Source organism: Protopterus annectens, chromosome 1.part1 (genome assembly GCF_019279795.1).
Source record: "Protopterus annectens isolate FY-2018-M chromosome 1.part1, PAN1.0, whole genome shotgun sequence".
NCBI classification, from domain to species: Eukaryota; Metazoa; Chordata; order Ceratodontiformes; family Protopteridae; genus Protopterus; species Protopterus annectens.
In genome coordinates this window covers 1825384111-1825411168 of record NC_056726.1, presented here as the reverse complement: position 1 = coordinate 1825411168, position 27058 = coordinate 1825384111, and the positions used below count along the sequence as shown (strand labels likewise).

The 27058-nt window shown below is 41.9% G+C and overlaps 1 protein-coding gene across 1 annotated transcript in view; it reads left to right on the top strand.

Annotated features, from left to right (window-relative positions):
* The window catches only part of MRPS15 (mitochondrial ribosomal protein S15), a 179561-nt gene that overhangs the window by 46636 nt on the left and 105867 nt on the right, over window positions 1-27058 (top strand). The window contains exon 2 of the mRNA XM_044084816.1: window positions 5845-5929. Coding sequence (XP_043940751.1) covers window positions 5845-5929 — 85 coding nt within the window. The remainder of the gene's footprint in view (window positions 1-5844; window positions 5930-27058) is intronic.

The following is a 27058-nucleotide window of genomic DNA, read 5'->3' as shown; positions in this document are numbered from 1 at the left end:
AATTGTATTTATTACTGCTTGGTGTAACTCATTCTAAGCCTTTTGGTGTAAACACTTGGGCTTTGGACCAGTTGTTTTGCACTGAGAGGGTTTGTGGTCTGCACTGTAGTGGCAGAACAGGTAGCTTACATCCTTCTAGGTTGGGAACTGCTGATTGAGGGCTCAGTGTCTGTTATTCTAAAAGTGTATTAATTCTGGTTTAAGCACTTGGGCTTTCAGGCCAGTTATTTTACATTAAGAGGGTTCATGGTCTGCACTCTTCTGGGAGGAGAGGCTGGACTCTGCCCTTCTGAGCTGGGAATTTCTGGTTAAAGGCTTATAGTACATGCATATCTGAACTGCTTCTTACTGAAGTTGGTGCGCCTTGTTTGCTGTGGCATAGACTGGATTCAGGTCTTGGTTCTAGCTTTGTTTGTGTAACTTGAGCACTAATCCAGGCATTCTCTAAAGTATTCAATTGTATTTATTACTGCTTGGTAGTAACTTGATTAAAGTGTAGCTATAATTCTAAGTCTTTTGGATTAAGCACTTGGGCTTCAGACCAGTTGTTTTACATTAGGAAGGTTTGTGGCATGCACTGTGGTGGCAGGACAGGTAGCTTTCATCCTTCTAAGTTGGGAACTGCTGATTGAGAGCCCAGTGTCTGTTATTCTTAAAGTGTATTAGTTTTGGTTTAAGCACTTGGGCTTCAGGCCAGTTATTCTACATTAAGAAGGTTCGTGGTCTGCACTCTTGTGGGAGAAGAGGCTGGACTCTGCCCTTCTGAGCTGGGAATTTCTGGTTAAAGGTTTATAGTGCCTGAATATTTGAACTGTATCTTACTGAAATTGGTACACCTTGTTTGCTGTAGCATAGACTAGATCCAGGCCTGCTGAATCTAGCTTTGTTTATATGCTTGTTGTTTGTTTGCTTGTTATTTCCTGGAACGCTAATTCCACCTAATACGGCTTCTCAGCTTCTGTGGATCACTAGTGATATCTGCATTGCTTACTGTACTTATTTCCTTGTTTCACTTGAAAGAAAGTTACTGTTTGTCATTTTGCATTTAAGTTACCTGTAACACATTGCACTTAAGTTACCTGGCACTTGCTCACTAAAGCAATTATACAAGTCAGCACTAAAAATTAAAAGCACTACACCCTCACTCCCCACTGGCCCTTGTTTTCAATTATAAAGGAATTCCCAATATTATTCTACCATGTCCAAAGGTCAGTTGTCAATCTCCTCTCCGGTCCAGCTGGTGAATCTGGGAATCTTGAGGCAATGTTACAACTGCCTCATGTACACAGACAACCCTCTCCTGCTCCCAACAAATTCCAACACATGTGAGAGATGCAACCATATAGCCAAACTGGAGGCTAAGCTCTCTCAACTCAGTACTGGCATAACCAGTCAGGAGGAGAAGGAAACCACACTCACTACAATTCCAGTCTCACATAGACCTACCACGACAGCAAACCAAACACATAATCACACAAAAACATACTCAGAGGCTCTAAATAAAGATCTGCCTAAGCAGCAGAGACCTCCAAAGCAGACACCCAAGCAACCACTACCCCAAAACAAAACACGTGTAACACATATCTCACAAAGCCAGTGTGCCGAACAGTCACAGCCCTTAAGACTAAACAACACACCGACGTCCCGCTCACCAGGCTGAACAAGGAGAGGGTCACGGTGAGCAGCCTGTCGGGCGCTAGGATCCGCCACATAACACAAGCACTCAGGTCACTCCAAGGCAAGTACAAATATGACTAGTCATTGTCCATGCTGGTGTGAATGACCTGAGATGTACCTCCCTGGACTACATGAAAAGAGACATAGAGGAGCTCTCTGAGCATGTAGCCCAGGCCGGTATGACCTTGACCTTGAGTAGCATCTTACCCTCACCAAGAATGATGCCACAATATGAAGACAAGATGATCAATTTCAACAATTGGCTTAAGTACTGGTGTCATTCAAAGGGGATCCAATGCCTGTCAGCTTGGGATGATATGCTCGACAAGCCACGATGCTTCGCTAGGGACGGCTTGCACCTGTCACCCCTGGGCTTTCGGATATTGGCAAAGGCTCTTACTACCCCCATAGTGCCTTTTTAGGCAAGGCTCAAAAGACAAACCCACCTCCATAGGTATCACAAGGGATAAGAAACTAAGAGTAATGCTACTCAATGCCAGAAGTCTAAACCTCAAGATGCATGCACTCGAAACTCTCCTTAGCATGGAGAACAGCGATATCTGTGCAGTAACAGAAACCTGGTTCAGGGCTCCCGAGAGCACCCCAGCACTACCAGGTTATACCTCATACCATGCTTTTCGGCCCCAAAACTTGGACCGAACCACAAAAGGAGAGGGAGTATCGATATTCATCAAAGATACCCACACCTCCAGGTTGGTGGCAAAGCACGAAGCATCAGAGACTATCCGTGTGCAACTAACAGTGGGTAAAACTGCCTTCCAGTTTATAGCCTGCTACAGACCACCCTCCCATACCCAGGAACCCCACTCGGCCTTCCTGAGAACACTGGAAAATATGAAGGTCTCTCCAAATGCCATTATATTGGGCGACTTCAACTACCCAAACATAGACTGGGAGCATTACTGTAGCTCTAACAATCTAGCCCAAAGGTTCCTAGAATTTATAAACTCAAATGCTATGGAACAACTTGTTACCACTCCCACAAGAGGGGAAAACATACTGGACCTGATCATCACCAACATGGGGACTCTATGCTCCAGACCAGAAGTGTATCCCTCACTGGTAAGATCAGACCATAAACTAATCTCACTGGATATTCACATCCTGACCCCACCCGCTGCCCAGAAAACCACAGTGAAAAACTTCTCTAAAGCAAATTTCACACTCCTCAAAACCGAGGTGGAATCCTTCAAAGCCCCCGGGCCTGTGGAAAATACGGCCCAGACCGCAGAATCCTTTATAAACACATTCTATGAACGCCTTCAGGAATGCATGGATCATGCGATCCCAAATAAAACTAAGACCCAATCCTCCAAAGGCAGACGTCCTGTCTGGTGGACCCCAGCCATAAACAAACTATACAATAGAAGGAGGAAGCTACTAAATGATAGAGCAAAATCCCAAAAGGGAAGGCATCACTGATCAGTATTAGCAAAAAACTACAGGCACTCATAAAATTGTCTAAGGCCAGCTTCGAGAGAAAAATTGCACAGGACACTAAGGATAATCACAAGGCTTTCTTTAGTTATGTTAGGAACCTGGGTGGTAATTCCCAGATATGCTCAGAATTAGTCCAAAATGACAAAAAAATACATTGAACCCACAGACATTGCCAACATCCTAGCTGACAGGTTCAGCGCAAACTTCTCCCCCCCTCCCCACCAAAAGGGCAAATATCTATCCCAGCAGAGTGCTGCCCCCCTGACATCTCAGATGCTCAGGTAAGAGCCGCCCTCTCCAAAGCAAAAAACACAGCATCAGTGGGACCAGACGGTGTCCTGGGCTGCGTCCTACATGAACTCCAAGAAGAGCTAAACCCAAACATAAAACTACTGTTCAATCTCAGCCTTACTACAGGATATGTGCCCAAAGAGTGGCGTACAGCAACAGAGGGTCCTCCTCCATAAAGGTGGTGCCTCAACGGATCCTGGAAACTATCGCCCCATAAGCCTGACTAGCTTGGTCTACAAAGCTATGGAAAGGATCATCATGGACCTCATAAATAAAGATATTGGGGACCTACAGACACTGGCTCCTACCCAGTTCGGCTTTAAGGGCAGATCCTGCCTCTTAAACCTGGTTGATTTCTTTGAAACAGTCACCAAGGCCATTGAAGAGGGGAAGGTGGTCCACACAGCCTACCTGGACCTCGCAAAAGCCTTCGATACAATACCCCACTCGGGCATTATAGATAAGCTCACCAGCTTAAATATAAACCCCTATGTCACTAGATGGATTGCAAACTGGCTCAAGGACAGAACCCACATGGTTAGAATTGCTGGAGCCATGTCAGACTCCAAACCAGTTACAAGTGGTGTCCCACAAGGCTCAGTCCTGGGACCTCTCTTGTTCGGTATATATTTCTCGGAGGTACAGGCCAACACGGAAGGACTGTGGCTGACCAAGTTCGCAGATGACTGCAAACTGGGCGCCATAATCAACTCTCCAGCCGACACAAGCATCCTCCAAAAGGGCCTCATAGAAACAGACAACTGGTGCCAGAGCCATGGCCTCAAGCTAAATGCCAAAAAGTGTATAGTCATCCCTTTTGGCAAAAACAAAGTGCCCACAAATTACCACATAGGTGGTAATCCATTAAGTACAGAAGAAGTAATTGGGGACCTGGGGACCCAAGTTGATAGCAATCTCTCATTTGACAACCACGTGGCCAAAGTGGTTAGAAAAACATTTTATATAGCCCACCTAATCATGAAGGGATACACATCTAGATCAGGGGAGGTCGTCGTGCCTATTTACTCATCCCTCATCAGGCCCATAAGTGAGTACAATGCCCCTTTTGGGATGTACCTTACCAGACACCTGCAGCAACTGGAAAGACCCCAAAAGTACCTCACCAAGAGGATCAAAGGGCTCAAACAGATGCCATATGCTGCCCAGTTAAAGAAACTTCAGCTCTACTCAGTGGCATACCGCCTGTTCAGAGGCGATCTGTGCCTGACGTATAAAGCCATGTCCTACCCGGAATTAATGGACATGCTGCACCTCAGAAAATCCAAATCCCATCGAGCTACGTGCTCGAGAGACTTGAACCTCAGCACTGAAATAAATAGGACATGCTGGAGGGACAGATTCATAACCCAGAGGCTCCCTTCACTCTGGAATAAAATCCCAGTCCAGGTTAGACAGAGTCCCTCATTGACTCTCTTCAAGAGGAATCTTGATGAGTGGATGGGAGATCATAGGTTTACCCTGGCTGGGTATCACTTCTGTGTCACTGTTAGATAGTTGCACAGTATACTAACCTCGGAAAAGGGCATAGCAAAATAAATTTAAAATGGGTGGCGAAAGCCAAACACATTCTGGCTAGGCTTATAAATGCCCCGATAGCCTAGTATGAACCTGTGAACCTAAATGTAATGACTGCAACAGTGAAACACTAAGAACATAATATAGTTGTGTACACTTACCATAAATGTAGATGTTAGAGCGTATTCACTGTTGCAGTCCGGGTTACCCACCCACCATCCCCCTTTTCTATAACTTCTCTTTCCTTCACTATATTCTAAAGCCTTTGTGGTGTATTTGCTTTTAGATGAAGGTAAAGTTTATGTTGCTAAAAGTGCATCTACACATATTACTGTATGTATGTGTGTGTGTATGTGTGTATATATATATATATATATATTTTTTTTTTTTTTTTTTTTTTTTTTTATTGCTCCCCATTTGGGGGGCACCTGACATCTGGGGCAAGAAAAACTGAATAAAATGGCGTCGGCTGCATGTTTTATACCCCTGACGACCTGACATCATGGAAGAGGAGACGGCAACCAACGCAGGACCCAAGACCTTTGTTATTCAGGCCGACTGAGGGCAACCTGCCAGTAGATTATCCAAATGCAATGACTGCAACAGTGAAGACACTCGAACATCTACATTTATGGTAAGTGTACACAACTGTACTTTATAGACTGCAGATGTTCAGATGCATTTAAAATTGCATAATTTGTTATGTAAGTGCAGCCAAGAATACTTTGCTTAGACATAAATGTGGAAATTGTAGGGTTTTTTGGAAGCGGTAAGAGATTTGGGGAGGGGCATCATAAATTATGTAGTGGCATGTGCCAGTGCAGTGTACTGAAAGATGACCAATAATGTTCCTGTTTTTTTTTTTTTTGTTGTTCACAGAAGGAGAAGTTAAGAGTTAAGATGGAACAGCTTGCGGACAAAGTCAGAAGAAGTCCAGTTGATTGTGGTTCATTTGAAGTACAAAGTAAGCTGCCTGGAAAAATGTGTGGGCTATTCTGAGTTATTACATCCTGGTTCTTATCACTTGATTTCTAGTGTTGTGACTGCTATTTCTATTATGCTGAGTCTGCCTTTGTTTGCATATTACATTGTTTTGGTAATTAGTTGTAACAGGGTATGTCTGCAGAAGATTTTTGTTGCCACAATATTGCACTTAGTGGTAATTATCAGCATTTTCCATTAAAATTGGGGTTGTATACAGGAATCTGATCTTGCTTCAAGTTTGTACATATGCCAGTATTGATTCGGACATTAAACTTGAGGTTGATACTGCAGGACTTTGATCTTAGTTCAAGACTGGTCTCTTGCCAGTGTTAATTCAAGCAGTAAAACTTTGGGAGGGAGGCCGTACAGCTGGGTTCTGATGTTTCAAGGTTTTGTTCTTTCTGTAGCCTAGCTGTGTAAGATGTCTATATGGCTACTACTTCCACTACAATGTAGGCTGCTTAGGTACCAATGTTCATGCACAAACCCTAATATAAAGAAAATCTCCAGTGGTAGAGAAGATTTTGTATAGCAAGAATGTATTGTTCATTACAATTTTTCCAGCTGCAGTTTTCACTTTTGAGATTCTTGACTGCAGGTAGCTTGAGTGGGCAGCTGCTTTCCAGAGTTCTATCTTCCCTCCAGGCATCTGACAAAACCCTCTTACCCCACTACACAAAGACTTTGGTGATATAAGGGGTGGGTCAGATAGTGCCATCTCCAGACCTTTCTTGCCTTGCAGTAATGTGAAACACATGTTAGTGTTGTCAGTCCATCCATGCAGAAGCCAGATAAGTATCCCATAGGGGCTTTTCTTATTTCTTAAGCAGAACTTGGTATTAGCTTATGTCTGATTCTGAATCCAAAACATTTTCTCGAGTAAATTATTAATAATGCTTGTGGAAAGCAAATTCTTCATAAGGATTTTTATTCTTTATGCTTATTTTGCCTCAGCGCAGAGGATGATATGCACTCTTGTCAGCACATTGCCAGTTTAGTCCCAGAGACAGTCTACAAGATAAGATGGTCTCTGCAGGTGTTTGCATCCAAAAAAAGGGTGCACATCCAGTTATTTGCCCCAGTGGCATCAACTAAGGCCTCCAGAAATACTCTGCTGAAAAAGAAACTTCCCAACAAAGAAACATGGGGAGGGTAATTACTGGGCCGCTAACAGCATCTTAATAGATGACTCTGGTCTTCCTGGATCCAGCAGTTCTGGTTATAGAGAGGCAGTTTTTTAGCCTCACCATTGGACTCTCTTTTGATTTTGGCCTCTGGAATGACTGCTTTGCATGCCACCATAGCTTCAGTATCTCAGAAGTCCTGGATGATCTCCTGTTACCAAGGGCCCATCTTTCTTGGCAGTCCATATCTTCATTACTGAAAGATAGAACAGTAACCCTATAGAATTTTTTTGAGGAGATTTCTAGGGTCCGGATTGAGGTCTGTGACCCAAGGACTCCATGGCAGTCTTCATCCGAAGCCATGAGTCACTAAGTCAAGGACCACAATTTTGCCAGCCAACTTGCCTCAGCCTAGATTGGGCAATGTCTTGATTCGTACTTCCTCCCAGGCTTTTGTTAAGCAACTTGTCCAACTGGCTCCAGGTTTCATGTTTTTCTGAAATACAAACTGCCAGCATTGGAAATACCTGAGGTATCAGGGGCTCATTCTATAAAGAGAAGGGTGGAACCAGCAGTTGAGGATTCATATTCCTATGGCATACCATTGTAGGAATACTAGACAGCATTACCCTAGGGCACTGTAACTGCAGTTGCTGAAAGCCAAAGTGCAAAAAGGCTTTCTTGCAGAAACAGGCAGTAGGATGGCTATCTTTTCTTTTAGGTCCTCTCTTCCAAGGTGAAGTGATTAAAAAAACATGTACAGTATGCCATGGCAGTCTGTTAGTTTAGTTTGTTATTTTGTAAAGCTGTACAATTAAAAAGTAATTAAACCTACAGAACACTGTGGCATACTGTACATGTTTTATCACCTCATCCTCAGGCAGACTGGTGCAAACATACCTCTCAAATTCGTAACTGAAGAATTCTGAAAAAATCCAAATGTAATAGGGACAAAGGACAAAACCATGGACAGTTTTTGGGTAGTGCTGTAGGTCACTTAATAATCCTACTAGAGCAGTATGTTTTAGGTTAACATGCATTTTCTGAACATTAAGAAGTGTGAAACTCTAATGCCTGACATTATTGACTTACTGTAATCCTCAACAATTTACCAAAAAATCAAAACTTTTATGAGGGAATAGTGTAAAACATATGAGGGAGAATCATGGATGTTTTACAAAGTCAGGGACACTTGAGAGATATTTGTGTTAATGTAAAACAAAATAGCCATCCTGCTTTCTACTTCTGCGAGAAAGTTGATGGCTTTCTTGTATTTCAGCTGTTTGCAGCTGTGACTGGAGTGCATTTGCTGTAATACTGCATGCTTCCTTTAGGTCCACAGGTTTACAATTATGATCCGATTCCCATGATTCTGTAACAGCTATGCTGGATTATGTAGGCCAGATTCCCGTCTACTGCTGCATTTAAGTTTGACACCAAGGACATCTACTGCTGCTTTTTGTTTCTTTTGGGGATGCTCTTCATAAAACTAAAGAAGACTTCTAGTGTGAGGCTAAAGACCCACTCAAATGTAGGGCATTCATCAGCCTGCTTGAGCCTAGAGCTGTTGTTCCTGAGTCATGGATATTCTTGTTCAGGGGTAAATCTGTGTAGCCAGATTCCTTCCCCACTGCACTGAGGAACCTCAACATTTCTATAGGGTCAAGCATTCCCACAAATTCCTTTCTTCAAATCCTCTAGCGGATCAACTTGTAGTATTTCTGGATTCCAGCAGATGATCTGCTCCAGCTTCATCCCAAAACTCAAGAGGCTTTACATTCAGCAGATGTCCATAACCGTTAAGGTGTCTGCAAAATATCCCAACTAACATCCAAACCATAAAGTAAAAAGGTCACACAGGCAAACCGGTTAGTTAAAGCTATAAGAAAAACATAGCAAAGCTAGAGTTTTCACTGTGTGATACCTTAAACCTCCCGTAATAGAGACCAATTAGCTTTGGCTTTTTTGGCCTGAATATATCCACAAAGACTTAAAAAGAAAAAGTAAAAAATATTGGACATTCAAAAGCTGAAACACTTGATTTTCTTAAGGTGTCATTACATATATCCCATAGGCCTCTAATACTGGAGGTTTAGAGTATCACACAATGGTTTTTCTTGTAGTTTTTCTAATTGATGTTCTTCGTGTTTTACTGTTGCAGTCATTACATTTGGGTAATCTGCTGGCAGGTTGCTCTCAGTCGGCCAGATTAACAAAGTCTTGGGTCCTGCTTCGGTTGCTGTACCTTCTTCCATGACATCAGGTCGTCAGGGGTATAAAACATGCAGCCGATGCTATTTTCATCAGTCTTTCTTGCCACGCGGTGCCCGAAGCAGTTCACAAGTGCCGGTCAGCCGACTCCTGAAATTTTCGTTTTTGAGTTTCAGAACTGAAGTCTTCAACCTAAAGCTAAGTACCCTGTTGGGGAACTTTTTCTTGCTCCTTACCGATATCAGTAAAAGTTAATAATTGTATTACTTGTGGGAAGCAAATACCTCATAAAGATTTTCATTTGTACTGTATTCCTTGCCTAGACCCTGACCACAACGTGCCTTGCTGCCGGTTTTGTGCTAAATTTAGCCAACGCACTATTAAGCGTCAGTATATTTTTGCATCTAAATATTTTGGCTCAAGATTTATCCTGAAATGTCGTCAGTTAGCAATCCGACTGCCGGAATTCACAAAAAACGCAAAGAAAGACAGAGACAGACCGTTGAGGTCCAAAACCGACAACGAAGCTTCTCCTAAGTCAGTCGCCAGTTCGCCGGTACTCAGTGAACCGCTTTCGCAGCCCCTGATACCCGCTACTTTTGATTCGCGGGCCTCTACTGAGACCCATCCGGTATGCCGCAAGACACTAAGTATTGAACCCGCGGATGTCTCTACCTTAGATGGGTCCGGAGCCGCTGAGCAGGCATTGGCTTCTAAGGGTGTTTTCAGGCCTAAAGATTTGTATATTAAACCGACGCCATCTTCAAAACCAAGGCCAAAACCAACTTCTGTATCTAAAAACTGATGCTTGGGCCACGTGCACTGGCCCCCGTGCCTAAAAAACAAATCATCAAAATGGCTGAGGATTTAATTACCTTGATAAGGGGTTCCCAACCCCCTCCTGCTAAGAGGCCTAGACAAGGCACTGATTATGAATAGGTTTCCATTTCTTCTGATTCCTCTTCTGATCAGGAATTATCTATTCCACCGTATGAGGACTCTGATGCAGAAGAATCCATCCCTTCTGCTTCTCCTCCTGAGGATTTTTCTTTTGGAGAAACTTTGCATACCTTAAGGGAACATTTTCATTGGGAGAGTCAGGATTTTTCAGAATCCAAAAAGAGGCTTAGGGATTTCCTTCTTCCTCAGCATAGGCCTTTGGCTCTACCTCCTGTTCTAGACATTGTTGATGATGTTTTCTCAGAATCCAGCATGGCTTCTGTCCTGATTCCCTGCCTCCGGCTCCTAGTAAGCCAAATAGATATTACAGGGTTCCTGACTCCCACAAATTTCTTTTTAAAAACCCTACTGCTGACCCTGAAACAATTTCTCAGGGTCCCAAGGGTGTTAAGGCTTCTACTGATAAAAATCCTACCCCTTCTGATAGAGACTCCAGGGCGCTGGATAGATGGGTAAGAAGGGTTTACACGTCTGCAACCCTGGCAATCAGGGCTTTAAACTGTCAAATTCATATGCTTAAATATCAGCAGCATGTCATGGGCTTACTTAAACAGAAAATGATGTTGATTTCTGACTGTGTGGAAAATAGAGTTACAGGATTTATTGCATTCAGCTGAACAAGTTGGAAAGCATACTTTGCAATGTGGTTTTGATTCTTTGGAGGCCTCTTGCAGGGCCACTGTAACTGGATCTGTGATAAGAAGGCATGCTTGGCTCACAGAGCACAATCTGCCTGATCATGTTAAAGCAAAATTGTTGGATGCTCCTTTACAACGGGACAGTCTATTTGGTAATAAGGCTGAAGAAGTTTTGAAAAATATGGAAGACAAAGTTAAATCTATGCAAACTGTAAGAGATTTTCTACAAGTGCAGCCACCCAGGTTCAGTAGGCACTGACCTACTAAGAATTGGTCCTTTCCAGTACCCACCATAGCCGCTCAGGCCAAACCCAGACACTCCAAAAGCTCCAGGTTTCAGTCACAAGGAACTTACAGAACAAAACAATGGGGTGCCTCCACCTCCAAATCTGGAAGTAGCAAGGCACCTCCCTACGGTAAACAGTCTCAATGACATTCCTCTGCCATTTCCAAGCACTTATCTTTTGGCAGCCCTTTTGGGGGGAAAACTGGCATTTCATGCACAAAATTGGCATCTAATTACCCAGGACAAGTGGGTTTTAAATATAGTATCCCAGGGATACAGATTTCATTTCCACACGTTGCCAGTTCCAAACGGATGGCCAGATCTGCCTCCAAATCAGTGGGCAGAGGCCCAGAAACAAGTTATGTCCCTCATGAATATGGGGGCTATTCAGCCAGTACTAGAAAAGGAAAAGGGACAATGTTTTTATTCAAGACATTTCCTGGTACCCAGAAAAGACAAATCATGGCATCCAATTCTGGACTTATCCATTCTAAATACTTTCCTGGACATTCCAAAATTCAAGATGCTGACTCTACAACAGTTACTGCCTATGCTAGGCAAGGATGCCTGGTTGGTAACTCTAGACTTGAGGCTTACCTGCATATCCCAATCAGGGAATCTTGCAGAAGATACCTCCACTTCAAAGCAGGCTATTTGCATTACCAGTTCTCTGCACTGCCCTTTGACTTATCTACTGGGCCCAGGGTCTTCACAAAGTGCCTGGCACCAGTAATTGCATTTTGCAGACAAAGAAACATTCATATTTATCCTTATCTGACAATTGTCTAATTCAGACAGAAAACAAGGACACTCTTCTACAGCATCTGGCATTTGTAAAAAGGCTCCTAACTTGCCTAGGGTGCACCATAAACGGAAATAAATCACAACTGGTACCCCTCTCAAAAATTACATTCCTGGGTGCAAGCTTGAATACAACTGCCCAGATGACTTGCCTCACGCCAGAAAAACAAATCCATTTGATGACCTACTTCAAACAAGTGACCACAGAAACCTAGTTATCTGCAAGACAAATTCTGCAGGCCTTGGGGTTCATGGCTTCCTGCATTCTTCTAATTCCATATGCAAGACTGCATATGAGGAAACTTCAATGGTACCTAAAAAGCTTATGGAGTCAACATTGTCACAGCCTGGAAACAGTGATTCCTATCATTCCTTGCCTGCAGCAAGAGTTCCTATGGTGTGCAGAGGCCTGTCACCAAAACAAGGCATGGTCATTCATTCCACCCCCTGCCACCCAAACCCTGACTACAGAAGCATCAGACTATGCTTAGGGGGCGCATCTGGCAGGGAGATTCATTCAGGGTGAATGGAGCCCAAATCAAATGCACCTGCATATCAACCAGAAAGAGGTGCTAGCTGTACAGAATGCTCTGACAGCTTTCAAGGACTTTCTTCATCCAGGACAGCTACTGATAAAGATTGACAACACCACAGTCATGTGGTACATAAGCAAGCAGGGGGGTACCCATTCCTACCCCCTTTGCAGACTAGCCATGGCTTTGTGGAACACAGCCTTGACTTACCAAATACATCTACAAGCTCAATTCCTGCCAGGAAAGCAAAATACTCTGGCAGACGAACTAAGCAGAAATCTTATGGACCCACACGAATGGAAACTGGATCCGCAAATCTTCAGCATGTTGACACGCAAATGGGGGAGCCCAGACATAGATCTTTTTGCCTCACCTCAGAACTATCAGTTGGACAAATTCTGCACAAGAATCCATCACAAAAAAGCTTGGAAAGTGGATGCTCTATCATTCAGCTGGAAAAACCTATCAGTCTATGCCTTTCCCCCTCTGCCTTTGCTCTCCAAGGTATTACTAAAAGTCAGACAGGAAAAAAAATGATTCTGATTGCTCCAGACTGGCCTCGCCAACACTGGTACCCACCCCTACGCAATATGTCACACCTTCCTCCATGGTACCTGCCTCAGACACCTTATCTACTGTCTCAGCAGAACTTTCAAATTCTACACACACAGCTCCAAACTCTGAATCTTGCAGCATGGGTATTCAACTAATTTCACCAGTTACATCTCGCAGCAAACCTGTGATGAATGTCATTTTGGAGGGTAGAAGGCCTAGTACTAGAAAATCTCATGCTGATAAATGGAAAAGATTCTGTGCCTGGAATCAGGCACAAGGAATAAGCACAGCAATGCCCAATATTCCTCAGATTCTGCAATATTTAACTACGATGCTTCACAAGGGCCTATCTTTCTCTTCCATAAAAATCCATGCCTCTGCCATTTCAGCTCATTACAACACTGAGCCTCCCCTCTTTTCTCATCCCCTGCTAAAGCAGCATCTCAGAGGGGCCAAAAATTTAAGACCTCCCAGGAGAGCACCAACTCCTGCATGGGACCTCAATTTTGTGTTGGAAAAGCTCACTCTACCTCCCTTTGAGCCAGCTGATACTGCGAACATAAAATTTCTCTCTTGGAAGACAGCTTTTCTTTTAGCAGAAACTTCAGCTAGAAGGTTTCAGAACTACAGGCTCTCATGGCAGTGGAGCCTTTTATTATTTTCTACCCGGACAGGGTAGCGCTCAGGACCAATCCATCCTTTATGCCTAAAGTGGTATCTAGTGTGGCTCTTAATCAGACCATTCATCTGCCAACTTTTTTCCCAAATCCACAGAACAAGGGGGAGTGGATTCTGCATTCATTGGATGTACACAGACAACTAAGATTCTACTTGAACAGGACAAAATCTCTAAGAAAATCTGCGCAACTACTGGTGGCATTTGCTGCAGGGGCAGAGGGAAAGGCTATTTCAAAGCAGACCATTTCAAAATGGATAAGCTATTGTTTTCGTTTCTGCTACATGCATCATGGTAAACCTGTTCCAAGGGGATCAGATCCCATTCCACCAGGGCTGCATCTACTTCTGCAGCCTTTCTAAGAGGGTTTCCTATCAGAGACATTCTAGAAGCTGCTACCTGGAGCTCCGTTCATACATTCACCAAGCATTACCATTTACCTGTCTTCTCTAAATCCAGAGCAGGCTTTGCCATTGCTGTTCTGCAGGGCCTTATAGTTGCTCCTAAATGTAGATGTTCAAGTGTATTCACTGTTGCAGTCCTGGTTACCCACCCGCCAGCCCCCTACGTTTCTCTTTTTATACCTCTTCTTTCTGTTACTATGCTCAAAAGCCTTTTTGTTGTATTTGTTTTTATTTGGAGGTATATTTTTTGTGTTCTAAATTACATGTATGTGTGTGTGTGTGTGTGTGTGTGTGTGTGTGTGTGTGTGTGTGTGTGTGTGTGTATATATATATATATATATATATATATATTTATATATATTTTTATTTGCTCCCCATTTGAGGAGCACCTGACATCTGGGGCAAGAAAAACTGATGAAAATGGTGTCGGCTGCATGTTTTATACCCCCGACTACCTGACGTCATGGAAGAAGGGACAGCAACCGACGCAGGACCCAAGACTTTGTTAATCAGGCCGACTAAGGGCAACCTACCAGCAGATTACCCAAATGTAATGACTGCAACAGTGAATACACTCGAACATCTACATTTATGATAAGTGTACATAACTGTACTTTCTGGAAATAGTACAAATAGGTAGCAGAGGGGGTGACATTAATGGATGTTTTTGAAAGAAATTAGTTAATATGGCAATTTAAATTCATTGCTTTTCACAAGTTGGGCCTAATTGATGATAACCTTGGTTGCTTCTTAAAAGCTTGGTCAATCCATTACTGAATTTCAAACAGTTGGAAAGTTATGATGTCATTTGTTGGCATTTTAGAAGGAGTGCTATGTATATTAAGTTTTGTCTGAGGAAGTTTGTTCAATCAGTTTCAAACAAAAGTGAATAAATTTTGTCTTGTTTTAATAAATTCTCTGAGCAGAAGTTCTTGTGTGTAGTCCGTTAGATAATACAGTACCTCCTTTGGGAGTTACCATACCAGATATACCAAAAAGTATGAAAGACCCTACACAGTACCTCCTTTGGGAGTTACCATTACCAGATATACCAAACAGTATGAAAGACCTTAGAGGTTCCTAACAGAGGATTTATAGATTTGAAAAAATGCTAGAAACACTGCTCTTTATTCTTGTTTTATAGGCTCCTTAGAGGAGACCATTGCCTTGACTTCTAATCAATCTGGGACTCAGTGGTCCAGGATCTTGATGTTCCTTCATAAGTCACAGTCCCACAAATACTAGAGAAAGGGCTAAGCTTACTTCAGCAGATCAGTGAAGCAATGTGGAGAGAGACGGATTATCCCAGAGGTGAGGGAGATGCTGAGTAGTCAGATTCCCCTTTCAGATAAAGCAGTGTGATGCACTGTCTTCCTTCAAATGAGACCTGGAAAATTGACTGGGTATTCATAAATTAAACCAAGGGATAACTAGCGTAGCCATCTTTGATGAGGGAGGTACAGTCTTTGCTGAGAACTAGCAAGGAGTAATGGTAGAAAGACTCTGTATCCTTGAACTCCCTGTAATTCCTGTCTATTTCTTCAGCTGTCCATATGGATAGCCATCATGCTAACAAATATGATTATGGACTATTGTATCCACAGATTATAAAATCTTTTTTCACACTTCCACTTTCTTCTGTTACCTCCTGTCTGAGGAGTACAGTGATAAAAGATGTCATCAATTTCCTTCTGAAAAGGACCATCCAGGAGGGCCCATGAGATCATAGTATGTCATAATACTATTCAAGATTCATTTTGCTACCAAAAATTCAAGACATCAGACTGCTCTTTAATCTAAGTGATCTAAATGAATTCAACCCCATACAAAATATCCAGATTGTCTCGATGTAAACAGTTGTTCCCTGATTGTCATGAGGAGATTGGGTGTGCTGTTTGGACCTCCAGAATACTTGCTTGTACATAAACATTGCAAAGGAATGAAGAAGATGCTTCCATTTTTGGGTAAGAGTCAGTCATTTCCAGTTTCTCACTCTTCCCATTTGGTCTTGCCTCAGCCCCCAGGGTGTTCACCAGATGTTTGACTGGAGTCTCAGCACACCAGAAAACTGCAGGATAAAAAGCCTTCCCTCACTTGACTATCTACCGTCTAGTTACACCAGCTTTGGATAATTTAATTGCAGCACTGTAGTCTCTACTGTGTCTGTTCTACTCTAATCCTTAAGTGTTAAGCCCTCAGGACTGAGTACACCAGCATCCAGCACAGAGGGGTCTGTCAGCACACTAATACACTGTAGATAGGGCCATGACAGGTCTTCAACTTAATTTGGTATCTTATAGATACTGTCTCTTCCAAGGTCATTTTAGCAGCAGATAGGATTCTGTTGATTCATTGCATTGACTTCTCTACCCGGTGTCGTTTCCGCTAGCCTGTATGCCAGAGGGCTACAATCACAATATGCATAATGTCTTATACCAGATTTCACGTGAGGGTACTGCAGTGGATCCTTCAAATACAGTGGTAGTGTAAGATCTCATACTTTTTGATGCACTCTATGAAGATTTGCAAGGTTTGCAAGAAACATCCGTGTTGATGGCTGTGTACACCAGCCTTACTCTGAGCAATCCCTTTCAGCTTCCAACTTATGTTATGACAGTAACCATAGATGCTTCACAGCCCTGCAGTGTGGGGGATTACCTTGGAGCTATGTATTTTTGCCGCCCATTCCATTCAGTAGTCAGGTGTTCAGTCCTAACACCGGCAACACTAGTATAAGCTCAGACATTTCAGCTATCAGAAGGCAGGACTTCCTTGCTTAAACTAATTATTTTAAGGCATTCCAGTCAGGAGACTCTTCCTGGATTGCAGTTGTCTTGACTTCTCTTGTATTCTCATTCCTGCCTTTTTTAACTGTATACTGTAAAGAAAATCAGAGGGAGATTATATTAATATTTTCAAGGATGGCCGACTATCATCTTTGATGGATGATTGCTGAATATTGTAAAACAATATGATTGCAAAAAAATATTCCGGGAGCCGTTATGAGTTACATTGTCAAGAAAAACTTCCTCCTGACTGTGGCCCTGTAACATAGAATGATAAAGCATTGACTACAGCCCAGACAGTCTGGGTTTAACTGGCAGTCTCTGCTCTGGAAAGACCTTGGCAAGGGAGGATGAGAGCAAATGAGCAGTGCTGGCTGACCCATCAGGGAAGGGGTGGGCTGTACTTCCTGCACCACTGACCACAGCCAGAGGGTTGAGGCAGTACACAGATAGCTGTGAGAATGAGTGATATGCACCACATAAGCCAGGATATGGTCTTGGAGGTAAGTAAGGGTCGGGTCTCAGGGAGTTTCACACTGCAGCAACACAGTGTACCCACCACTCACCGTATGGATAGATGGAGATTGCTAGGTACGGAATGCCCCTGTCTGAATGATGGTCCACTTCCACATCTGAATCAGCTCAGTAGGTAACAAATGCTCCTGTAGTTTCTAGCATAGAGCATAGAATGAATGGGCTTTAAAGTTCTGACTGGATCAGGGATGGAACAGGCAGGATGTTACCTTAATGGGTCATTATAGTGGGAGAGATGCTCAAAGATAGTGCATTTTGGAGTTTTAAAAAAACTTTTTAGGCACAATCCCTTCAACAGAAGAAGACAGTGTGTTTGCTTCCAGCCTAGATTTTGCTCACTCTTTCTGCTATTGTCCAAAAAGTTGAGTTACTTGTAGTCTTGATTTCTAATGTCTGCTCAGCCCTTTTTATTTTAGATTTAACATGGTGTGGTCCCCTTGCTGATTCATGTGTTTAGGTTTCATTCTTGCTTGCATTCCAGTTCACCATTTTGTTTCTCTGAAGCATTGTGCTTAGGCAGTCATGCAGCTTAAACTGGCACATGCGATGATGTCATACTTTGCCTTAGCAGGGTGTGATTAGCTTTTGAGCTGCCCGTTTTTCTGCTGCTCACATGGTTCAGACCTCAGTCTAACTTAAGTCATAGTAAAGCTCCTGGGCCCAAGGCCATGCTGAAGCCTTCAGAATGTTCCTGTGGCTGACATACAACAATCTGTACCATACCAGCACTGTCTGTACTGGCTAGAAGAGTAGCTTAGTGTGAAGCTCTGCAGTGATGCAGCCAAACCTCAAGTAGATGTAAATGTAGATAACAGGATAGGTCAGGATTTTTTTTTTTTGTCAGGAAACTGTTCAGCACAAGAATTTGCAAGATGGCACCAATGCAGTCTCTGGCCTTTGTCAAAATACCACAGGAGGATGTGGAAATCAAAACTAAATCCCATCCTTCTAGGGAAAGTATATTATAGAGCCTGCCCACAGGTTTGTGCTTGTCACAAGCTCACCCTCAGCTAGTGAACTGTTGAGCTCAGAACTGTTGTGCTTGTATATAGAATATGAGAAGCTGAAGCTGAAATGAAGTATGCTGCCAGCTCCCACTCTGACAGTGTAAACTGGCATATAGACACTGACCATTCTCTGTGTCATGGACTGGTGAATAATTGTGTCCAGACTGATGCCAGGAGGCAGCCCCTTGAGTCATTTGGCAGTAGCGCAGTGGTTGCATTCAGTGTAGAAAACTTATCTTCTTGAGTGCCGCTCCCCCCTTCAAGATTCAGAATATTAAATTCAAAATGTTAAATTCAGACAGTCATTTGAAGTCTGATATGATCTCTTCATGTAAGTCCAGTAATGCAGCCTTGGGAATATGGCCTGTAAGCACTGGACCCAGTGCACAGCTTTCATTATTGCTACATCACAATTTGCAGGATTTTTTCTGAGTACTTGCACCCTACTGCCCAACACCCAACACTTGCTCTGTTATACATTGGGTGTGCACTTTCTTTCTGGAGCTGTTGATGGGTGAGGTTTTCATCCTCCTTTTAGAGATCCTGAGGTCACTGCCTGTGGATCTGAGCACCACCTTTGGGGAAACACTGAGGCTCATTAAGTCCTCAGTAGAATGGATTGTATTCCCTATTTATCCAGACCCACTCATCCAGCCTGAAATGTCTGAGTGTCCAGGAAGAGAAGGATACACCTTCCATAGATGTTGATCTTAAATTAACTTGTATTTTTCATAATTTTAAGCCCCTTGCAATATTGGCCCAAGCCTTCGAGGGGTCAAGGTTCTAAGTTCACTTGTATGTTCAAAACCTGCTGGGTAATTAATTCCATTGAGTCAGTCACACTGCACATAGTTTGCTTGCTTTAAGGAAGCACTTTCCATTTTTTTTCAGATTTATGTCATCAGGTTATTTTGTCTGGAATTTTAATGTATACAGTAACTCAGTGAGGAAGCAATGAGACTAGTATTAGATATGATGCACAATAAAGATTCTGGTTGGCTGTATTGGCATAACAAGCAGCTGTAGTAACGTTTCAGTAGTACATCTTTTAATTTTACAGTTTAAGTAAATTAGAGAACACTGTAATCCAGAAATGGGCCAGTAAAACATCAGACTGTGTTTTAACAAAACTAGTTTGTATCAAAATGTAAGGTTACTTTTTGTAGGGCAGAAAATTTTGGGTCTGCCTCAATTGATTTTAGTACCAAATTGTTGAAAGCCATATGGTCGACAGTTTGGTTCACCTAACCTTTCTGATTGAGATCATGGTACAATAGAAATCAGGGAATTTGTCCTTTTCCCCATTGTAGTGCAATTTCGGAGTTAGTATAAGTAATAAGCAAGAGGTCTGGGGGGTGCAGGGCCTATCCCTTTGCAAAAATGTTTGTGTTGTTGGCAGATGTCATGTGGATTTATGTCAGTTTTTAAATTAACTTCATTGTTGACCATATGGTCTCAAGCATATGGGCCTAGTGTGTTTTTTTGATAAACTGACATAGATCCAAAAATGTGCAGTTCAGCCCACAGTCGTGCAGTTTTATTTATTAATCATTTAACATTTATTTACCAGGATAGTCCAACTGGGCTTGAGCCTCAATTTTAGTGTATGCCTAGGGAGAAATGCTTCACACAAAATACTTAAGTTTATAAAAAGTTTCAATTAGAACAGTACAAGTCTATTAAAAACATAGTAGCAATTGTTGGTTAATGGTTAGAAGACACAAAGTGCATGTTACTGAAATGAGTAGGTAGTCTTAACTATTAAACCAAAATAGAAATGAAATAAGATATATTGAATGTTAGCAACAACTAAGTAGAGCTATTACAGTGCAGAAATACATTTTTGCTTTGGACATGTTAACAGATATGGTTAAACATGTTAAATATTCAACAGTAAGGGAGAAGAGGGTAATGTGAGCAATCCCCAGTAAATAAATAGAGCTAGCAGCTTGTCAAAGTAAATTATTAATACTGGCAGCTGTAGATGGTGTGAGAGAGATGCTAGGAGTAGTTTGTAAGGGGTGGAAGAATGGTGGCAAGTGTTCTGAAGAAATCTAGAGTTACTAGATGAAAGCGCTCAACATTTAACAGCGTCTTTACTTGTTGTATGGTTTTATAATAAAAGAATTTTACTGCAGTGCTTCGTGGTTCCTGATTAAGCCGTGCTGTGCTTATATTTTGTGACATAAATGGTGGCAAGTAGATGGAGGGCCATTTAGTTGTAAGTGAGAAGACTGTAGACGGCCATTTAAAAAATACAAGGATGATATTGAGATGAAAGAAGAACCTAGTGAAGTAAGCTGGATGAGGTGTGTGAAAGAGGAGTTGTAATAGAGGGGATAAGTGAAAATGTGTAGGAGGGGTGGCTAGAGAGGGTTTGTCAGTAAAGAGCAGGTAGCTAGAAAAGGGTAAAGAAATTATTTCAATAATTGTTCTATGTGAATGGATATTTATGACATTTGGAAGAAGAGATTTAGTGAGTATTAAGGAGTTGAAGTGCTAAACTGGTGAATGGCATGAACATAGCCACATTTCCATCAGATGCTGTTTAAAAGATTAAGAGGTTATGGGTTTGTTTTAGGGCATGAAGGGTGGTGGTCCTGATTTTGGATGCATAGGTGGAGTAGAGGGAGTCACTTGTAGTGTTATTAAATTTTGTGACTAGTAATACGTGTTTGTCTATGAAGTGAAAGGTTTTGTTAATGGAATATTGATGAAGTATGTTGCTTTTGCTAGGGTGTTTTATCTGATTTGTAGACTGGGTTGTGTGTAGTGACTAAATAAGAGAAAGTTGGAGTAGGCTACAGTTCAAACTACTGAGATTGTTTTAGCCATAAGCAGTGGTGTATTGTTTAGGGGGTATTAACAGCAAATGATGCTCCTCTGTTATAGCATTGTTTGAGTAAGTGGTATTGGGTGGCTTTTAGATTTATAAAAATTGAAAGACTATATGAAAGGGTAAGGGGTAAGCAAGCTGTAGCAATGGTTTTCCTAATGCCATTTATGAGGTAGGGCTTTCACTTATAGGGGGCACCAAATTTAATTAATTAATTTATTTCATGTTTTGGATGAAGGTCATATTTCATGTTTTTGTCAATTATTTATATATATATATATATTGTGTGAGATACTAGTTTAGTTTTGGTACAGCTAAAAGAGGCTTTATTAAAGAGATTTTTCTGGTGTGAGAATTGCTTGGGGGTGAGTAGGACTGGTTTAGATTGTTTGGGTTTTAGGAGCAGCTGTGAGTCATGGAGCTTATGTTCAGTAGATAGTAAGGATTTGTGAGTTGTATTTTACAGTTTATCCAGATTCTTTGCAGAGCAGATTAGGGTGGGTTGATCTGTATTCTGGATGATGGTAATATGTTTTATTTGAATTTTGGAGGTTGTTTATAAATATGTTGAAAAGGATTCGACCTAGGAGTAGATCCTTAGGGGTCACCCACTGCTGCTTTTACAAAGGAGGCGATGTCAGCCATATCATGGCCTTTTTTCAACCAGCAATATAGCTGTCAAACCAGCAGAGAGCTGATGGCCTTAGCCTTAAGAAATAAAGCCTATTTGGCAGATGGTGGTTGTATCAAAGGTCTTTGGTAGGTGTAAGAATATTGTACATACAGGATGACTTTTTCTGCTTTGGTTGATGGAGGAGGTGAAGTTCGGAAGGGCAGAAATAGCACTGTGATGTGGACAAAATCTGTGCTGTATGGGAAAAGGGAGATTATTATCAAAACGAAAGTTATGTAGTTTGGGTTGGATATGTTTTTCTAGTACTTTAGAAGGAAGAAACAGAATGGAAATGAGCTGGTAGGTGGAGAGATCTGTGGCATTCCCACCTTTATGCAGACATAATATATATGATTTTTTTTTTCTTCAAAGCTATGGGACTTAGCTTTCCCTGATTGAAAAGTTGATTAGCATGGAGCTAGGGTAGGCCAAGGCAACAGTCACAAGCTTGATGTGTTCTGCTGGCGGGTTGTCTTGGACAGCAGTAGTAGCTTTTAGCTTGATTAGTAGAGAGGTGTATGGGCTGGAATCAGTTTACTGGTGTGTTGAGCAGGGTCAGGGAATGGAAGAGAGTGCTAGGGTCTTTGTTTTTAGTAGAGAGGTTACAGTATAAATGAAATGCGAGTTGAACTGGCTGGCAGTGCTTTCAGAGTGATTACTTAGAGAGCAGACTAACCTGGGTGAAGAGGCTAATTTACTGAGGACCGGTGTAATTTAGGGTTGAATCTAATAGAGGTTTTAATAATACATTATTTTATCTAATTTGATTTTGCTTTTAGCTGAGTTTCTTGACTGTTTCTATTTTAGTAGGTTAGCTTCATTTTTTTGTTTGTTTATTTTGTTTCAGGTTATGTCAAGACCTGCCCCTTTGGTTCATTATTTGTTTGTCTCAATAACTATCGACCTGGATTACTGTCTTAGTTTTGGTATGGGCCAGTTTGTTTTGAATATTTAAAAAAAATGGTTTGAATAACGATCCTGCTGCATCCATTTGGATGGTGTGTAAAAGATTCAGTTGACAAAATTTTGGTTGGAGATGACAAGGTCTGTTTGGAAGGGGGACAGGTTATGTGCATGATTGTATAGATGGAACTTATGCATAGTGACATGCTACATGAGAATGTTACTTAAGGTGCCAGGAGTGAGCACGTGGAGGTAATATTGCTTGGGATGTTAGTCAGGATCCAGTCTAACACAAATTTTGTGTTAATGTTTTTACTGTATCTAATTGGTGTGATAGAAGTCACAGAGCTTGACAGCATACAACTAATGACAAAAAGTTATACTATAGCTCTGCTCAACTTAACAACAAATCCAATCCTCGAAACTTTTGGTCAACTCTCAACAACATCCTCTATCCTGGAAAGCCCTCTAATCCCTCCCCATACCCTAACTCTTCCTCTCAGGAAACAGCTACCCTCCTGAATAAACATTTTATCTCTTCCATCCAAAATCTGGTAGCCTGTAAGCCAAACTCTACTTCGACACCCACCTCTCCAAGTCCCACTAACACAACTTTTTCTTTTGAGCCAGTTCCCATTACTTACATCAAATGTCTACTACTCGAGCTAAAACCTTGCTCTTCTTCCACTGACAATCTATCTCCTACATTCCTCAAACTTGCTGCTGACTCAATTGCCTGTCCTGTATCTATACTAATTAATCGATCTATTCTGGAAGCAACTGTCCCCACCCTTTGGAAATCTTTCTTCACTATCCGTCTTCATAAAGGTGGAAACTCCACTGACCCCTCAAACTACTGACCCGTTGCCATTCTGTCCCCCCTCTCCAAGATATTAGAAAAATGTATTCACTCACAGCTTCTCAATCACCCCCTCACACACCACTTACTTACTCCTAGCCAACATGGATTTCCTCCTCACCACAGCACCACCACTGCCCTCCTCTCCTTCACTCATATCATTGCAGAGGCCCTAGACAACAATAAACTCATTTCCTGTCCCTTTCTAGATCTCTCCAAAGCCTTCAATACCATCTGTCATCCTCTGCTACTATCCAAACTCGCAAATCTCCACCTATCCCCCTCCACACTTGCCTGGTTTAATAGTTACCTATCTGGCAGGGAACAGTCTGTCAAATGGCTCTCATCCTTCTCACCTTTCCTTCCCATCTCCACTGGTGTTCCCCAAGGCTCCATCTTGGGACCCCTTTTGTTTAACATCTTCACCAATGATCTTTACACCTCATGCAAAGAATCCTTCCTTATTCAGTATGCCGACGACTCCACACTTATATCCATCTCAAATAACATTCCTGAACTACACTCCCTGACCCAACAGGCCCCTACTATCCACTGAACAATGGCTCTCTCACAACCTATTGATCCTAAATCCCAAAAAGACCAAACTCCTACTCTTCCTTCCCCATTCTCTTTCTCATCACAAAATCTCCTTTTTTATTACATCTTCTAACAATACAAACATCCAACCTGACACCCACACAAAACTCCTAGGGGTCGTTATCGATGCCGAACTCAAGTTCAACCTACACATACTCCAATGTATAAAAAAAACAAACCAGAAATTAGGTCTGCTATATCGGAACAAAAAAATCCTAACCCCTGAATGTAGACTTACCCTGGGCCAGGCACTCCTCCTCCCCTCCCTCTTATACGCCTCCCCAGTTCTTACCAATATCCAGGCCTCCACTCTAAACAAACTGCAACAGACTTACCATAAAATAGCCAGATCATTACTAACTCCCCATACAACTCACACTACTGCATTTCTTTAAACTCTCTTCAATGGCTTGAACTTCCCCAGTTTCTGCTATCTTATCAATTTCATATGCTACACTCTATTCTTTATAAACCCTCCTTCTGTCCATCTCTATCTTCCTTAGTCTCCATCTACATCCCATCCCGGACCCTCCGTACTTCTAACCAACAATTACTTGATATCTACCACCCAAAAAGGTCAGTAGGCAAACTACTCTACAAACACTCCCTTGCCCATGCTTGGAACAAACTTCCCCTTGACTTACGTTTACTCTCCCACACCTCACACATTAAAAATGAACTAAAAGCTTATTTTCTCAATTCCAGAACCTGCCCTTGCCATGACCCTACCTAGTCTTTCTTCAATTTATGTACCCTCAAAAGGACCATACTTAGATGGCTTAGTGGTAAATTGCTCTGGCTATGTTGTGCAGGGTCCTGGGTTAGATACTTGCAAGGGCTGGTAATTTAACCTATGAACCTATATGAGTGGATGGGAGTTCGTAGGTTTACCCCGGGGGTCATCTCTGTGTCACTACTAGACAGAGGCATAATAAACTAAACCCTAAAAGAGCGTAGTATTCTCATCCTAAGGGGTGGTGTAAGCCACATACACTCTGGCTAGGCTTATAAATGCCTTAGGGCAGATAGCCTAGTACAAACCTATGAACCTCATTACACCTCTCTCTCCAGTGTGTCTACTATGCATTTGCACAATTTTATACGAACAAAAAATGTTTATTGTTGACCTATAGAACTATATCAATGTAAAATTGTTACTTAGCTTCTTTTTAATGCATCTTTAACTTTATGCATGTAACCCAACATATGTGAATCGTTTTGCTATAACTGCTGTTGTATCAATATTGTTTAAAATTGTACTTGTTTTAAAATGCATTACTGGAGCTTTTCTCCTCGGGTCTCCACTGAAAATGGGCCACAAGCCCAGTTGGACCAACCCGGTTAATGGGGGTAGGGTAGGGGAGCGAAGTGAGCCCGAGCTTAGTGAGGCGAACGGAGCAGGGCTAGCACCCTGGTCAAGATGAAGTCATAGAAACAATCAGAAAAGATAGTGAAAAACCAGCTTGAGAGACGAGGATATAAAGTTTCTAAAGGTATAGTCACCTGAAATAAAAAGAAATAAAATATGAGCAGACGTAAGCTTACAAAAGGACACTGGCCTCGAGCTACACAAGTAGATTTACTTGAAGGAAACCCAGTGCTGTATGGTTAAAATAAGCTACAATAGAGAGGGGCTTTGCAGGGGGAGAGAGAGGTATTACTAGCAGCTAAAAGCAGGGCAAAAGATAAAAAAAACATTAATATGTAAGAGTCTGAAGACAGTAAAATAGGGCAGGTGTACTAGGAAAGGCAATTATGAGTGAGGCTAGAAATGAATTCAGGGAAGGGTAAAGTGCAGAACAGGAGAATATACACAGAAACAGTATGAGGATAGTGGATAACCAAAAGAGAAAGGATAGGAGCTGCTGGTGTCTGCTTTTCGTGGTGACTAGCAAAAAAAACTGTAAATTCTTGATGTGCTTATAAAGTCTAGCATTAATTAAAAGATTAGCTTATGTAGTAGTTATTTACTGGGACACATACTTCAGTGGTATTATTTTGGCTTTCGGACAGATAGAGTTGCAGGGTATCTGTTAAGGTCCTCAAACCTGTGCTGCCTGTACTGTGGCCAGGAGAAAACCGCAGAGAAAAATCCACTAGGGCTTACACAGAGCAGCAGATGCTCAGCAGCATGAAGGGGAAAGAAGGTTGATAGTATTCTTTGAAAAATGTTGCCACTCCACTTGCCCTACCCTTTTTTTTTTTGTCTGATCTGATGACATTTTATTCATGTAAAAGAATCTCCTCCTCCTTTTTGTATCTTGTTTCTGTAACTGTTATAATATCTGGAGATGGCTTGGGCTATCCTTAGGAGAACTTAAGTTAGCGTGTTTCTAATGCTTCATAAGTTAACAAGTAGTCCTGCACTCAGGTTTGTAGGCCAGAGATTTTTGTTGGATCTAGAATAGTAGTAGAAGTAGGAGGTTTTGGTAGCATGGGAATATCTACTGGATGATGTGGGCCTGGATTTGGATAGATATTATTGCAAAGATTGATAGTCAGAGGATAGCATAGGTGTGTATAGGGACAGTTGTAAGACATAGTTTATTATGTAGAGTTAAGTGAATATTGAACATGTTTGATCGTGAACAAGTGAATAATAGATTGAGAGAATAAGTTGGCAGTTATGGAGAAGTAGCAGGAGGAAGTGTATGAAAACACTGTACGTGAGGAGGTGGGTGGCAAATTATAATATATATGGTTGTGGAAGGATGTTATGTGCTCAA